Raw genomic sequence first — 13,533 nt, 5'->3', positions numbered from 1 at the left:
TTCAGTAGTTGTGGTCAGTAGTTGTGGTTCAGTAGTTGTGGTCAGTAGTTGTGGTTCAGTAGTTGTGTGGTCAGTAGTTGTGGTCAGTAGTTGTGGTTCAGTAGTTGTGGTTCAGTAGTTGTGTGGTCAGTAGTTGTGGTTCAGTAGTTGTGGTTCAGTAGTTGTGGTTCAGTAGTTGTGGTTCAGTAGTTGTGGTTCAGTAGTTGTGGTCAGTAGTTGTGGTTCAGTAGTTGTGTGGTCAGTAGTTGTGGTCAGTAGTTATGGTCAGTAGTTGTGGTCAGTAGTTGTGTGGTCAGTAGTTGTGGTCAGTAGTTGTGGTCAGTAGTTGTGGTTCAGTAGTTGTGGTTCAGTAGTTGTGTGGTCAGTAGTTGTGGTCAGTAGTTGTGGTCAGTAGTTGTGGTTCAGTAGTTGTGGTCAGTAGTTGTGTGGTTCAGTAGTTGTGGTTCAGTAGTTGTGGTTCAGTAGTTGTGGTCAGTAGTTGTGGTTCAGTAGTTGTGGTCAGTAGTTGTGGTTCAGTAGTTGTGTGGTTCAGTAGTTGTGTGGTTCAGTAGTTGTGGTTCAGTAGTTGTGGTCAGTAGTTGTGGTTCAGTAGTTGTGGTCAGTAGTTGTGGTTCAGTAGTTGTGTGGTCAGTAGTTGTGGTCAGTAGTTGTGTGGTCAGTAGTTGTGGTCAGTAGTTGTGGTCAGTAGTTGTGGTTCAGTAGTTGTGGTCAGTAGTTGTGGTTCAGTAGTTGTGGTCAGTAGTTGTGTGGTTCAGTAGTTGTGGTTCAGTAGTTGTGTGGTCAGTAGTTGTGTGGTTCAGTAGTTGTGGTTCAGTAGTTGTGGTCAGTAGTTGTGGTCAGTAGTTGTGGTTCAGTAGTTGTGGTCAGTAGTTGTGTGGTTCAGTAGTTGTGGTTCAGTAGTTGTGGTCAGTAGTTGTGGTTCAGTAGTTGTGTGATCAGTAGTTGTGTGGTCAGTAGTTGTGGTCAGTAGTTGTGGTCAGTAGTTGTGATCAGTAGTTGTGGTCAGTAGTTATGGTCAGTAGTTGTGGTCAGTAGTTGTGTGGTCAGTAGTTGTGGTCAGTAGTTGTGGTCAGTAGTTGTGGTTCAGTAGTTGTGGTTCAGTAGTTGTGTGGTCAGTAGTTGTGGTCAGTAGTTGTGGTCAGTAGTTGTGGTTCAGTAGTTGTGGTCAGTAGTTGTGTGGTTCAGTAGTTGTGGTTCAGTAGTTGTGGTTCAGTAGTTGTGGTCAGTAGTTGTGGTTCAGTAGTTGTGGTCAGTAGTTGTGGTTCAGTAGTTGTGGTCAGTAGTTGTGGTTCAGTAGTTGTGTGGTCAGTAGTTGTGGTCAGTAGTTGTGTGGTCAGTAGTTGTGGTCAGTAGTTGTGGTCAGTAGTTGTGGTTCAGTAGTTGTGGTCAGTAGTTGTGGTTCAGTAGTTGTGGTCAGTAGTTGTGTGGTTCAGTAGTTGTGGTTCAGTAGTTGTGTGGTCAGTAGTTGTGTGGTTCAGTAGTTGTGGTTCAGTAGTTGTGGTCAGTAGTTGTGGTCAGTAGTTGTGGTTCAGTAGTTGTGGTCAGTAGTTGTGTGGTTCAGTAGTTGTGGTTCAGTAGTTGTGGTCAGTAGTTGTGGTTCAGTAGTTGTGTGATCAGTAGTTGTGTGGTCAGTAGTTGTGGTCAGTAGTTGTGGTCAGTAGTTGTGATCAGTAGTTGTGATCAGTAGTTGTGATCAGTAGTTGTGATCAGTAGTTGTGTGGTCAGTAGTTGTGATCAGTAGTTGTGATCAGTAGTTGTGATCAGTAGTTGTGTGGTCAGTAGTTGTGATCAGTAGTTGTGTGGTCAGTAGTTGTGGTCAGTAGTTGTGGTCAGTAGTTGTGATCAGTAGTTGTGATCAGTAGTTGTGATCAGTAGTTGTGTGGTCAGTAGTTGTGATCAGTAGTTGTGATCAGTAGTTGTGATCAGTAGTTGTGTGGTCAGTAGTTGTGGTCAGTAGTTGTGGTCAGTAGTTGTGTGGTTCAGTAGTTGTGTGGTTCAGTAGTTGTGGTCAGTAGTTGTGGTCAGTAGTTGTGGTCAGTAGTTGTGTGGTTCAGTAGTTGTGGGGTCAGTAGTTATGGTCAGTAGTTGTGGTCAGTAGTTGTGGGGTCAGTAGTTGTGGTCAGTAGTTGTGGTCAGTAGTTGTGGTTCAGTAGTTGTGGTCAGTAGTTGTGTGGTTCAGTAGTTGTGGTCAGTAGTTGTGGTCAGTAGTTGTGGTTCAGTAGTTGTGGTTCAGTAGTTGTGGTTCAGTAGTTGTGTGGTCAGTAGTTGTGGTCAGTAGTTGTGGTCAGTAGTTGTGTGGTCAGTAGTTGTGTGGTCAGTAGTTGTGGTCAGTAGTTGTGGTCTGTAGTTGTGGTCAGTAGTTGTGGTCAGTAGTTGTGGTCAGTAGTTGTGTGGTTAGTAGTTGTGGTCAGTAGTTGTGGTCAGTAGTTGTGTTGTTGTGGTCAGTAGTTGTGGTCAGTAGTTGTGTTGTTGTGGTCAGTAGTTGTGGTCAGTAGTTGTGTTGTTGTGGTCAGTAGTTGTGCTGTTGTGGTCAGTTGTTGTGGTCAGTAGTTGTGTTGTTGTGGTCAGTAGTTGTGTTGTTGTGGTCAGTAGTTGTGGTCAGTGTCTAAACTACAGTTGTTGAAGTGAGATTAGAAGTGATCGGGTGAATGGAGACAGCTTCGCTCTACCCAATCAGAGCAGCAAGATCAACATACAGCCAGCCCTTCTCCATTTGTGCTATATAAATACTGCACTATGACCCACAAAACATATTTTCTAGATTCATGATAGTGTTGTTAGACAAAGTAAGGAAAGTGGACTTCAAAACGTGATGTACAGTAGTTTCATTGAAATTTGCAGCTGTTGTTGGTAAGTAATGAATCTGCTGGCTTCTGACGTGACTTACTGCATATTTAATGAAGGCAGTTGATGGGTTAATAAAACAGCTCTACCTCACATTTGAAAAGCAGAGAAGTAAAGGAAGATTTCATACGCTAGAAGTTTTACTCTGACTTGTTGGGGGACTGGTCAAAACGGCAGTTGTTTGGAAAAAATTTTACATTTGAGTCATTTAGCAGACGGTTCTTATCCAGAGCAACTTACAGTAGTGAATGCATACATTTCATACATTTTTTTCCCCCGTACTGGTCCCCCCGTGGGAATCGAACCCACAACCCTGGCGTTGCAAAACACCATGCTCTACTAACTGAGCCACACGGGAAAATATGTTAATGCAGTCACTACAACAGCTGTATCATTAGATTGCTAACATATTTTATGTTAATTCAGTTACTACAACTGCTATATCATTAAATTGCTAACATATTTTTGTTCCGACAACAGATTTCAATAGTAGAAAAGTAGGCGGAAATGTCATTAATCATCTAACTTTTTGGGAAAGGGGTAAAAATGTCAGTTTATAAAAAGTTCCCGAAAATGTTGTTGTTGCGGTTACTAAAACAGCTATAACATTGGATCGGTACCAGATAATAATTTCAATTGAAAGGAAGTAGAGTTAGTTAGAATATCCTCTAACTGAAAGCAGCTGATTTGTGTGAAAAGTTGCATTTACAGTCAATGGAATGTTGGAAGTGATAATGTCACAATGGGACCTTTATAATGTTGAGGAAATGTCATGAAACGGAAGGAGGAAGCAAAGTTTAATAGTTTAAAAAGTAGAAAAGATGTGAAAATGTCAATCCAGACCAGTTTACACATTTAAAAGCTTAAAAGTGTAATAGGAGTTCAGTGCAGAAGAAGAAGAATTATGTCCAAGTTTTTGTAGTTCAATAAAACTGCCAACAATGTTCCCAATTTTCTGTTCTGTGAGAATCACTATTGGCTTTTCTCTAGAAGGTACTAGATCGGGGATCGGTAACTGGTGGCCCCTTTTTGTAGGCCCCCAGACCAATCGAACATATTATTGGCCTTTTCTCCCCATTGAAATGCATTGGGAGCTCATTTAAATATTGTTTATAGTTAAAAAAAATGATAAATATTTTCCTAAGCAATCTAAGTTGGGGCAGTCTGGACATTTGGAAGTTGGTTTCGTTTTAATAGCTTAAATCGTTTAAGCTCTAGAGTGGGCGGAATAAATATAGTAATAGTAATAATACTATGTAAGAAATATAGAGTTGTGCTCAATGATTTATTTTAGGAACTCAGTCGGGATCTCAAGGTATTGTTGAGAGTGTGAATATTTGTCACGACCTCTGCCGAAGTCGATGCCCCTCCTTGTTCGGGTGGTGCTCGGCGATCGACGTCACCGGTCTTCTAGCCATCATTGATCCATTTTTGATTATCCATTGGTTTTGTCTTGTCTTCCTTCACACCTGGTTCCAATCCCTTTAATTACATGCTGTTTATTTAACCCTCTGTTTTCCCCTCATGTCTTTGTCGGAGATTGTTTGGTGTTATTATGTTCGTGTATTTTGTATTGGTGTGCGACGGGAATGTTTACACATTGTTTCTTTATGTACGCTGAGATTGGAGTTTGTTTTAAAAATATACACTGCTCAAAAAAATAAAGGGAACACTTAAACAACACATCCTAGATCTGAATGAATGAATGAAATAATCTTATTAAATACTTTTTTCTTTACATAGTTGAATGTGCTGACAATAAAATCACACAAAAATAATCAATGGAAATCCAATTTATCAACCCATGTAGGTCTGGATTTGGAGTCACACTCAAAATTAAAGTGGAAAACCACACTACAGGCTGATCCAACTTTGATGTAATGTCCTTAAAACAAGTCATAATGAGGCTCAGTAGTGTGTGTGGCCTCCACGTGCCTGTATGTCCTCCCTACAACGCCTGGGCATGCTCCTGATGAGGTGGCGGATGGTCTCCTGAGGGATCTCCTCCCAGACCTGGACTAAAACATCCGCCAACTCCTGGACAGTCTGTGGTGCAACGTGGCGTTGGTGGATGGAGCGAGACATGATGTCCCAGATGTGCTCAATTGGATTCAGGTCTGGGGAACGGGCGGGCCAGTCCATAGCATCAATGCCTTCCTCTTGCAGGAACTGCTGACACACTCCAGCCACATGAGGTCTAGCATTGTCTTGCATTAGGAGGAACCCAGGGCCAACCGCACCAGCATATGGTCTCACAAGGGGTCTGAGGATCTCATCTCGGTACCTAATGGCAGTCAGGCTACCTCTGGCGAGCACATGGAGGGCTGTGCGGCCCCCAAAGAAATGCCACCCCACACCATGACTGACCAACCGCCAAACCGGTCATGCTGGAGGATGTTGCAGGCAGCAGAACGTTCTCCACGGCGTCTCCAGACTCTGTCACGTCTGTCACGTGCTCAGTGTGAACCTGCTTTCATCTGTGAAGAGCACAGGGCGCCAGTGGCGAATTTGCCAATCTTGGTGTTCTCTGGCAAATGCCAAACGTCCTGCACGGTGTTGGACTGTAAGCACAACCCCCACCTGTGGACGTCGGGCCCTCATACCACCCTCATGGAGTCTGTTTCTGACCGTTTGAGCAGACACATGCACATTTGTGGCCTGCTGGAGGTCATTTTGCAGGGCTCTGGCAGTGCTCCTCCTGCTCCTCCTTGCACAAAGGCGGAGGTAGCGGTCCTGCTGCTGGGTTGTTGCCCTCCTACGGCCTCCTCCACGTCTCCTGATGTACTGGTCTGTCTCCTGGTAGCGCCTCCATGCTCTGGACACTACGCTGACAGACACAGCAAACCTTCTTGCCACAGCTCGCATTGATGTGCCATCCTGGATGAGCTGCACTACCTGAGCCACTTGTGTGGGTTGTAGACTCCGTCTCATGCTACCACTAGAGTGAAAGCACCGCCAGCTTTCAAAAGTGACCAAAACATCAGCCAGGAAGCATAGGAACTGAGAAGTGGTCTGTGGTCCCCACCTGCAGAACCACTCCTTTATTGGGGGTGTCTTGCTTATTGCCTATACTTTCCACCTGTTGTCTATTCCATTTGCACAACAGCATGTGAAATGTATTGTCAATCAGTGTTGCTTCCTAAGTGGACAGTTTGATTTCACAGAAGTGTGATTGACTTGGAGTTACATTGTGTTGTTTAAGTGTTCCCTTTATTTTTTTGAGCAGTGTACATCATTTATATCTGTTATTTGTTAACTCTGCCATGAACTGAGCAGCAGCAGTCCAGAACCATCAGTAGATCAGCACATTAGACGGGACATTCCTCAATTAAAGGGCCAGATGCACAGTTAAAGGGGAATTACACCCCAAAATGTCTAAATTTGTTCGTTTTCTTCCAGACGCCCATAAAATGGCCTTATGTGATTTCAGCATTGACATGGACTCAGAACATCCATTATGACACCACTGTGGGGCTCTATAGGTCTTCTGATGTGATTTCAGCATTGACATTGACTCAAAACATAAAATGGCGTTGTTTCTCTATGAACTATTGTAATATTAAGTGAAAAATAATAGTAATCCAAAACCAGGAAAACTGAGACCATCATTTAGGAGAGAAAAAAAAACTGATTTTATAGAGTTGTTTATGAATGAACTGTTATTTGACCAGGTATATTGACAGAAAACACAGTTCACCACTTTCTGAGTAGCAGGAAAGAGGAGAATGTGCCTATTTGAAAGCTAGAAAGAAATGAGTAGCTGAAGACATTTCTAGCTCTTATGCTAGAAAAGGTTGGAGGCCCCTGCTATTAATGTGTATTAAACTACTCCAATTATATTAAGTTGGTTTCTCCTGCGCCTGACTTCCCTGACACCAACACACACAACAATGACAATAGTAGAATACACAAGGTGCAATTTCTAAATTTCTAAATGTGGTAGTGCATCTCAGCAGTTTTTCTCTTGTTATATCAGTCACTGAACAGTCACTGAATTAGCCCATGTCAGCTATCATGTTTTAGATTGGTAAGGTAGTCTAGCGACCAGCTATCTAATTACCGACCGGGGGGGGCCCATTGATTTTGTTAGTCACTTTCACTCAGATATCATATTAGAAACAGTAAACATTTCTCTCCACCCTGCGGGACGGCTCTGACTGCATGTGTGGGTACGGATGTGGCTACGGATGTGGCTACGGATGTGGCTACGGATGTGGGTACGGATGTGGGTACGGATGTGGGTACGGATGTGGGTACGGATGTGGGTACAGATGAGGGTACGGATGTGGGTACGGATGTGGGTACGGATGTGGGTACGCAGAACTACGGCCCCTCATGATGAGTTCAGACTGTTTGTGCCCCCACCCCCATTATAGTTGCCCATGCCTGCAGTAGATGTTTTACCATTGCCACGACAACGTCACAGCACCAATTTGCCTTGCCTTGCACAGACATCTTCTCTTCTCGTTTATGGCAGAATTGAGTGGAAAAAGTCTCTAAATGTTATCAAAACCCTCAGTGGCTAAACTCTCCAAGGCAGCTTCAAAAAACCCTCCGTGGCTAAACTCTCCAAGGCAGCTTCAAAAAACCCTCAGTGGCTAAACTCTCCAAGGCAGCCTCAAAAAACCCTCAGTGGCTAAACTCTAATGCTATTCATTGACTACAACTCAGCGTTCAACACCATAGTACCCTCAAAGCTCATCACTAAGCTAAGGATCCTGGGACTAAACACCTCCCTCTGCAACTGGATCCTGGACTTCCTGACGGGCCGCCCCCAGGTGGTAAGGGTAGGTAGCAACACATCTGCCACGCTGATCCTCAAAACTGGAGCTCCCCAGGGGTGCGTGCTCAGTCCCCTCCTGCACTCCCTGTTCACCCACGACTGCATGGCCAGGCATGACTCCAACACCATCATTAAGTTTGCAGATGACACAACAGTGGTAGGCCTGATCACCGACAACGACGAGACAGCCTATAGGGAGGAGGTCAGAGACCTGGCCGGGTGGTGCCAGGACAACAACCTCTCCCTCAACATGACCAAGACGAAGAAGATGATTGTGGACTACAGGAAAAGGAGCACCGAGCACGCCCCCATTCACATCGACGGGGCTGTAGTGGAGCAGGTTGAGTGCTTCAAGTTCCTTGGTGTCCACATCAACAACAAACTAGAATGGTCCAAACACACCAAGACAGTCGTGAAGAGGGCACGACAAAACCTTTTCCCCCTCAGGAAACTATAAAGATTTGGCATGGGTCCCCAGATCCTCAAAAGGTTCTACAGCTGCACCATCGAGAGCATCCTGACTGGTTGCATCACTGCCTGGTACGGCAATTGCTCGGCCTCCGACCACAAGGCACTACAGAGGGTAGTGCATACGGCCCAGTACATCACTGGGGCCAAGCTGCCTGCCATCCAGGACCTCTACACCAGGCGGTGTCAGAGGAAGGCCCTAAAAATTGTCAAAGACCCCAGCCACCCCAGTCATAGACTCTCTACTACCGCATGGCAAGCGATACCGGAGTGCCAAGTCTAGGACAAAAAGGCTTCTCAACAGTTTTTACCCGCAAGCCATAAGACTCCTGAACAGGTAATCAAATGGCTACCCGGACTATTTGCATTGTGTGCCCCCCCCCCTCAACCCCTCTTTTTACGCTGCTGCTACTCTCTTTCGATCATATATGCATAGTCACTTTAACTATACATTCATGTACATACTACCTCAATTGGGCCGACCAACCAGTGCTCCCGGACATTGGCTAACCGGGCTATCTGCATTGTGTCCCACCCACCACCCGCCAACCCCTCTTTTATGCTACTGCTACTCTCTGTTCATCATATATGCATAGTCACTTTAACCATATCTACATGTACATACTACCTCAATCAGCCTGACTAACCAGTGTCTGTATATAGCCTCTCTACTGTTATTTTTCACTGTCTTTTTACTGTTGTTTTTATTTCTTTACTTACCTTACCAAGGCAGCTTCAAAACCCTCCGTGGCTAAACTCTCCAAGGCAGCCTCAAAAACCCTCCGTGGCTAAACTCTCCAAGGCAGCCTCAAAAACCCTCCGTGGCTAAACTCTCCAAGTCAGCCTCAAAAAACCCTCCGTGGCTAAACTCTCCAAGGCAGCCTCAAAAAAACCCTCCGTGGCTAAACTCTCCAAGGCAGCCTCAAAAACCCTCCGTGGCTAAACTCTCCAAGGCAGCCTCAAAAACCCTCCGTGGTTAAACTCTCCAAGGCAGCCTCAAAAGTATCTGCATTTGTTGCTAGGCTCCTTTCTAAATAAAAGCCAGAAGACTTACCCCAGAGGGAAGGGGTGTGGCCGTGAGGTGGGGCCGGGCCTGGTCACCATGACGACTCATCATCTCCTGCAACATGTTGTCTTTACACTCCAGCTCTCTCTGCAAGCCAGCCTGTACACACACATGCAAACACACATGATGTATCTGTCTAACTGAAAAAATAACAAAGACATGTGGTGTTCTGTCTGTCTGTCTGTCTGTCTGTCTGTCTCTCTGTGTGTCTGTCTCTGTCTGTCTGTCTCTGTGTGTCTGTCTGTCTGTGTGTGTCTGTCTGTGTCTGTGTGTGTGTCTCTGTGTGTGTCTGTGTGTCTGTCTGTGTGTGTCTGTCTGTGTGTGGTACTACCTTCTGCAGCTGGCTCTCCTCCAGTTTGTGTTTGTGCTGCTGCAGCAGTCGGTCCTTCTGTCCAAGTTCCTTCTACACACACACACACACACACACACACACACACACACACACACACACACACACACACACACACACACACACACACACACACACACACACACACACACACACACACACACACACACACACACACACATGAATGGAACATCCTACTCCCCTGTACAGTCCCAGACTGTAGACCCCAGAGAGAGAGAACCTACTCCCCTGTACAGTCCCAGACTGTAGACCCCGAGAGAGAGAGAACCTACTCCCCTGTACAGTCCCATACTGTAGACCCCAGAGAGAGAGAACCTACTCCCCTGTACAGTCCCATACTGTAGACCCCAGAGAGAGAGAACCTACTCCCCTGTACAGTCCCAGACTGTAGACCCCAGAGAGAGAGAGAACCTACTCCCCTGTACAGTCCCAGACTGTAGACCCCAGAGAGAGAGAACCTACTCCCCTGTACAGTCCCATAGTGTAGACCCCAGAGAGAGAGAACCTACTCCCCTGTACAGTCCCAGACTGTAGACCCCAGAGAGAGAGAGAGGATGTGTGTCTTACCTTGCACTCACTCAGCAACCTGCTGCTCTCATCCATCTTCCTCTGTAGCTCCGCCTATGACACAACCAACTGGGTCAATATGGATGGGAGTGCGTGTGTGTAGAAGGAACTTAATAGCTACTGCGGTGAGACATGCAGTCCCACTATCAGGACATCTTCACAACACAGTTATTGTCAGACCGCCTTGTTGACCTGATATCCAGCACAAATCCATTAACATTGTTGTGCAAGAGGAAGTTGGTTTGATGTTGATGATGGTTGGGAAGAAACGGATTACATGTCATCTGATTACAAAAAGGGTAACCAGTTACGTTACCAGCTAAAATATTGTAATCATGTTAACCTGTTAGGGATAGGGGGCAGTATTTGCACGGACGGATAAAAAACGTACCCGATTTAATCTGGTTACTACTCCTGCCCAGTAACTAGAATATGCATATAATTATTGGCTTTGGATAGAAAACACCCTAAAATTTCAAAAACTGTTTGAATGGTGTCTGTGAGTATAACAGAACTCATTTGGCAGGCCAAAACCTGAGAAGATTCCTTACAGGAAGTGGCCTGTCTGACCATTTCTTGCCCTCCTTGATCATCTCTAACAAATACAGGGGATCTCTGGCATGACGTGACACTTCCTACGGCTCCCATGGGCTCTCAGAAGGCGGGAAAAAGCTGAACGATGTAATTCCATCCCCAGGCTGAAACACATTAGCGCGTTTGGCAAGTGCTCTATCAGAGGGCCATTAGACTGAGGCTCGTGCATGAGGGGATAGCATGCTTTTACTTTCACTCTCTTTGTAATAAAAAACGATTTCCCGGTCGGAATATTATCGCTTTTTTACGAGAAAAATGGCATAAAAATTGATTTTAAACAGCGGTTGACATGCTTCGAAGTACGGTAATGGAATATTTAGAAATGTTTTGTCACAAAATGCGCCTTGCTCGTCACCCTTATTTACCCTTTCGGATAGTGTCTTGAATGCACGAACAAAACGCCGCTATTTGGATATAACAATGGATTATTTGGGACCAAACCAACATTTGTTATTGAAGTAGAAGTCCTGGGAGTGCATTCTGACAAAGAACAGCAAAGGTAATAACATTTTTCTTATAGTAAATCTGACTTTGGTGAGTGCAAAACTTGCTGGGTGTCTAAATAGCTAGCCCTGTGATGCCGGGCTATCTACTTAGAATATTGCAAAATGTGCTTTCACCGAAAAGCTATTTTAAAATCGGACATATCGAGTGCATAGAGGAGTTCTGTATCTATAATTCTTAAAATAATTGTTATGTTTTTTGTGAACGTTTATCGTGAGTAATTTAGTAAATTCACCGGCAGTGTTCGGTCGGAATGCTAGTCACATGCTAGTCACATGCTAATGTAAAAAGCTGGTTTTTGATATAAATATGAACTTGATTGAACAAAACATGCATGTATTGTATAACATAATGTCCTAGGGTTGTCATCTGATGAAGATCATCAAAGGTTAGTGCTGCATTTAGCTGTGGTTTGGGTTTATGTGACATTATATGCTAGCTTGAAAAATGGGTGTCTGATTATTTCTGGCTGGGTACTCTGCTGACATAATCTAATGTTTTGCTTTCGTTGTAAAGCCTTTTTGAAATCGGACAGTGTGGTTAGATTAACGAGAGTCTTGTCTTTAAAATGGTGTAAAATAGTCATATGTTTGAAAAATGGACGTTTTTGCATTTTTGAGGTATTTGAATATCGCGCCACGGGATTCAACTGGCTGTTGAGTAGGTGGGACGCTTGACGTTTATTCGCCACGTGAACAGGATACAGCAGGTGTAAAACAGCACAGTGTCATTCTTACCATGAGACCTCTTTCAAACAATGCAGTGATTATAACATAATAATAATAGAAAAAAGAAGGAAACATTTAATTAAAATTAAAACAAGAACTACAATGTGAATTAGAAACATGGGAATGCAAGTATATATAGGTTAGAGTCAGTACCTTATTCAATGTACTGGAGTGGGTGTATATACAGTGAGGGGGGAAAAAAGTATTTGATCCCCTGCTGATTTTGTACGTTTACCCACTGACAAAGAAAAAAATCAGTCTATAATTTTAATGGTAGGTTTATTTGAACAGTGAGAGACAGATTAACAACTAAAAAAATCCAGAAAAAACCATGTCAAAAATGTTATAAAATGATTTGCATTTTAATGAGGGAAATAAGTATTTGACCCCCCTCTCAATCAGAAAGATTTCTGGCTCCCAGGTGTCTTTTATACAGGTAACGAGCTGAGATTAGAGCACACTCTTAAAGGGAGTGCTCCTAATCTCATCTTGTTACCTGTATATAAGACACCTGTCCACAGAAGCAATCAATCAATCAGATCACAAACTCTCCACCATGGCCAAGACCAAAGAGCTCTCCAAGGATGTCAGGGACAAGATTGTAGACCTACACAAGGCTGGAATGGGCTACAAGACCATCGCCAAGCAGCTTGGTGAGAAGGTGAAAACAATTGGTTATTCGCAAATGGAAGAAACACAAAAGAACTGTCAATCTCCCTCAGCCTGGGGCTCCATGCAAGATCTCACCTCGTGGAGTTGCAATGATCATGAGAACGGTGAGGAATAGCCCAGAACTACACGGGAGGATCTTGTCAATGATCTCAAGGCAGCTGGGACCAGAGTCACCAAGAAAACAATTGGTAACACACTACGCCGTGAAGGACTGAAATCCTGCAGCGCCCGCAAGGTCCCCCTGCTCAAGAATACATATACATGCCCGTCTGAAGTTTGCCAATGAACATCTGAATGATTCAGAGGACAACTGGGTGAAAGTGTTGTGGTCAGATGAGACCAAAATGGAGCTATTTGGCATCAACTCAACTCGCCGTGTTTGGAGGAGGAATGCTGCCTATGACCCCAAGAACACCATCCCCACTGTCAAACATGGAGGTGGAAACATTATGATTTGTGGGTGTTTTTCTGCTAAGGGGACAGGACAACTTCACCGCATCAAAGGGACGATGGACGGGGCCATGTACCGTCAAATCTTGGGTGAGAACCTCCTTCCCTTAGCCAGGGCATTAAAAATGGGTCGTGGATGGGTATTCCAGCATGACAATGACCCAAAACACACAGCCAAGGCAACAAAGGAGTGGCTCAAGAAGAAGCACATTAAGGTCCTGGAGTGGCCTAGCCAGTCTCCACACCTTAATCCCATAGAAAATCTGTGGAGGGAGCTACCGAACGTCAGCCTCGAAACCTTAATGACTTGGAGAAGATCTGCAGAGAGGAGTGGGACAAAATCCCTCCTGAGATGTGTGCAAACCTGGTGGCCAACTACAAGAAACGTCTGACCTCTGTGATTGCCAACAAGGGTTTTGCCACCTAGTACTAAGTCATGTTTTGCAGGGGGACAAATACTTATTTCCCTCATTAAAATGCAAATCAT

General features: G+C 44.6%; 1 protein-coding gene across 1 annotated transcript in view; it reads right to left on the bottom strand.

Annotated features, from left to right (window-relative positions):
• LOC106592268 (dixin-A) overlaps window positions 1-13,533 on the bottom strand; it is a 150,727-nt gene that overhangs the window by 17,618 nt on the left and 119,576 nt on the right. The window contains exons 12-14 of the mRNA XM_045688922.1: window positions 10,099-10,152; window positions 9,493-9,564; window positions 9,150-9,260 (exon numbers count right to left, since the gene is read on the bottom strand). Of these exons, the coding sequence (XP_045544878.1) occupies window positions 9,150-9,260; window positions 9,493-9,564; window positions 10,099-10,152 (237 nt within the window). The remainder of the gene's footprint in view (window positions 1-9,149; window positions 9,261-9,492; window positions 9,565-10,098; window positions 10,153-13,533) is intronic.

Source organism: Salmo salar, chromosome ssa11 (genome assembly GCF_905237065.1).
Source record: "Salmo salar chromosome ssa11, Ssal_v3.1, whole genome shotgun sequence".
In the NCBI taxonomy this organism is placed as follows: domain Eukaryota; kingdom Metazoa; phylum Chordata; class Actinopteri; order Salmoniformes; family Salmonidae; genus Salmo; species Salmo salar.
Note: the sequence above shows the minus strand (reverse complement) of the source record. Positions and strands in the feature narration are given on the sequence as shown.